Here is a 708-nt window from a genome sequence, read left to right as displayed (position 1 = left end):
TACGACGTCCTTCTCGATGAAACTCGCGCAGTCGCTCAAAGTGCCCATGCTGCGCCACTCGATCGAACTCTCGCTCTGCACGGTCCAAGAAGTGAAGCGGTCCCTCGAGTTTGAGCGCAAGCGGCTGCTCAAAGCGTTTTTACTCTACCAGCTGCTCATCGGACTCCTCATGCTTGCGGCCGCCATCGACACTCTCATAGTTCCTACGCACTGTCCGAGCAGCTGTAAGCTCGAAACGCGCCCGTTGTTCTCCCACACATGTACGTGTGCCTACCTCGCTGTCAACTGTGCCGACGCTGAGGCACTCGCCGCCTTCCACGGCGACCTCGCGCACGCCCTCGCACCCAGCATTTGGGGCGACGCGCTCTTCTACCTCCAAATATCCCAGTGCTCGCTTCCGACCGGCTTGGACTTGCAGCTCCTCGCACCGTATCCGAACCTCAACGTGCTCTCAATTGAGTTTTCCAACATGACGTCGTGGGACGCGTCCCCAAATGGCACGTGGCCTCCGTCGCTCTTTGCTGTCAACTTGCGCTATGGCAACCTCTCGTCGATTCCGTCGGTTCTTCAGACGCCGCCGCCAACGCTGCAAACGATTGGGCTCCTCGGCCACCCGCTGCAGTCGATATCGCCCGACGTGCTGCGGCGCTGGACCGGGTTGACCTCGCTCATCATTGGCAGTACGAAGCTGACGTCGCTGCCGATTGA

The 708-nt window shown here is 60.0% G+C and overlaps 1 protein-coding gene across 1 annotated transcript; it reads left to right on the top strand.

Moving 5' to 3' along the window:
• Positions 1–16: 16 nt before the first annotated feature.
• On the top strand, positions 17–708 carry SDRG_15998 (hypothetical protein; the record flags this gene model as incomplete). The annotated part of the gene is made up of 2 exons (XM_008622187.1): positions 17–637; positions 682–708. 2 exons carry the CDS (start codon positions 17–19, stop codon positions 706–708), a joined length of 648 nt encoding a protein of 215 aa, XP_008620409.1.

Source organism: Saprolegnia diclina, assembly GCF_000281045.1.
Source record: "Saprolegnia diclina VS20 unplaced genomic scaffold supercont1.109, whole genome shotgun sequence".
Lineage (NCBI taxonomy): Eukaryota > Oomycota > Saprolegniomycetes > Saprolegniales > Saprolegniaceae > Saprolegnia > Saprolegnia diclina.
This window is presented reverse-complemented; position numbering and strand designations above follow the sequence as displayed.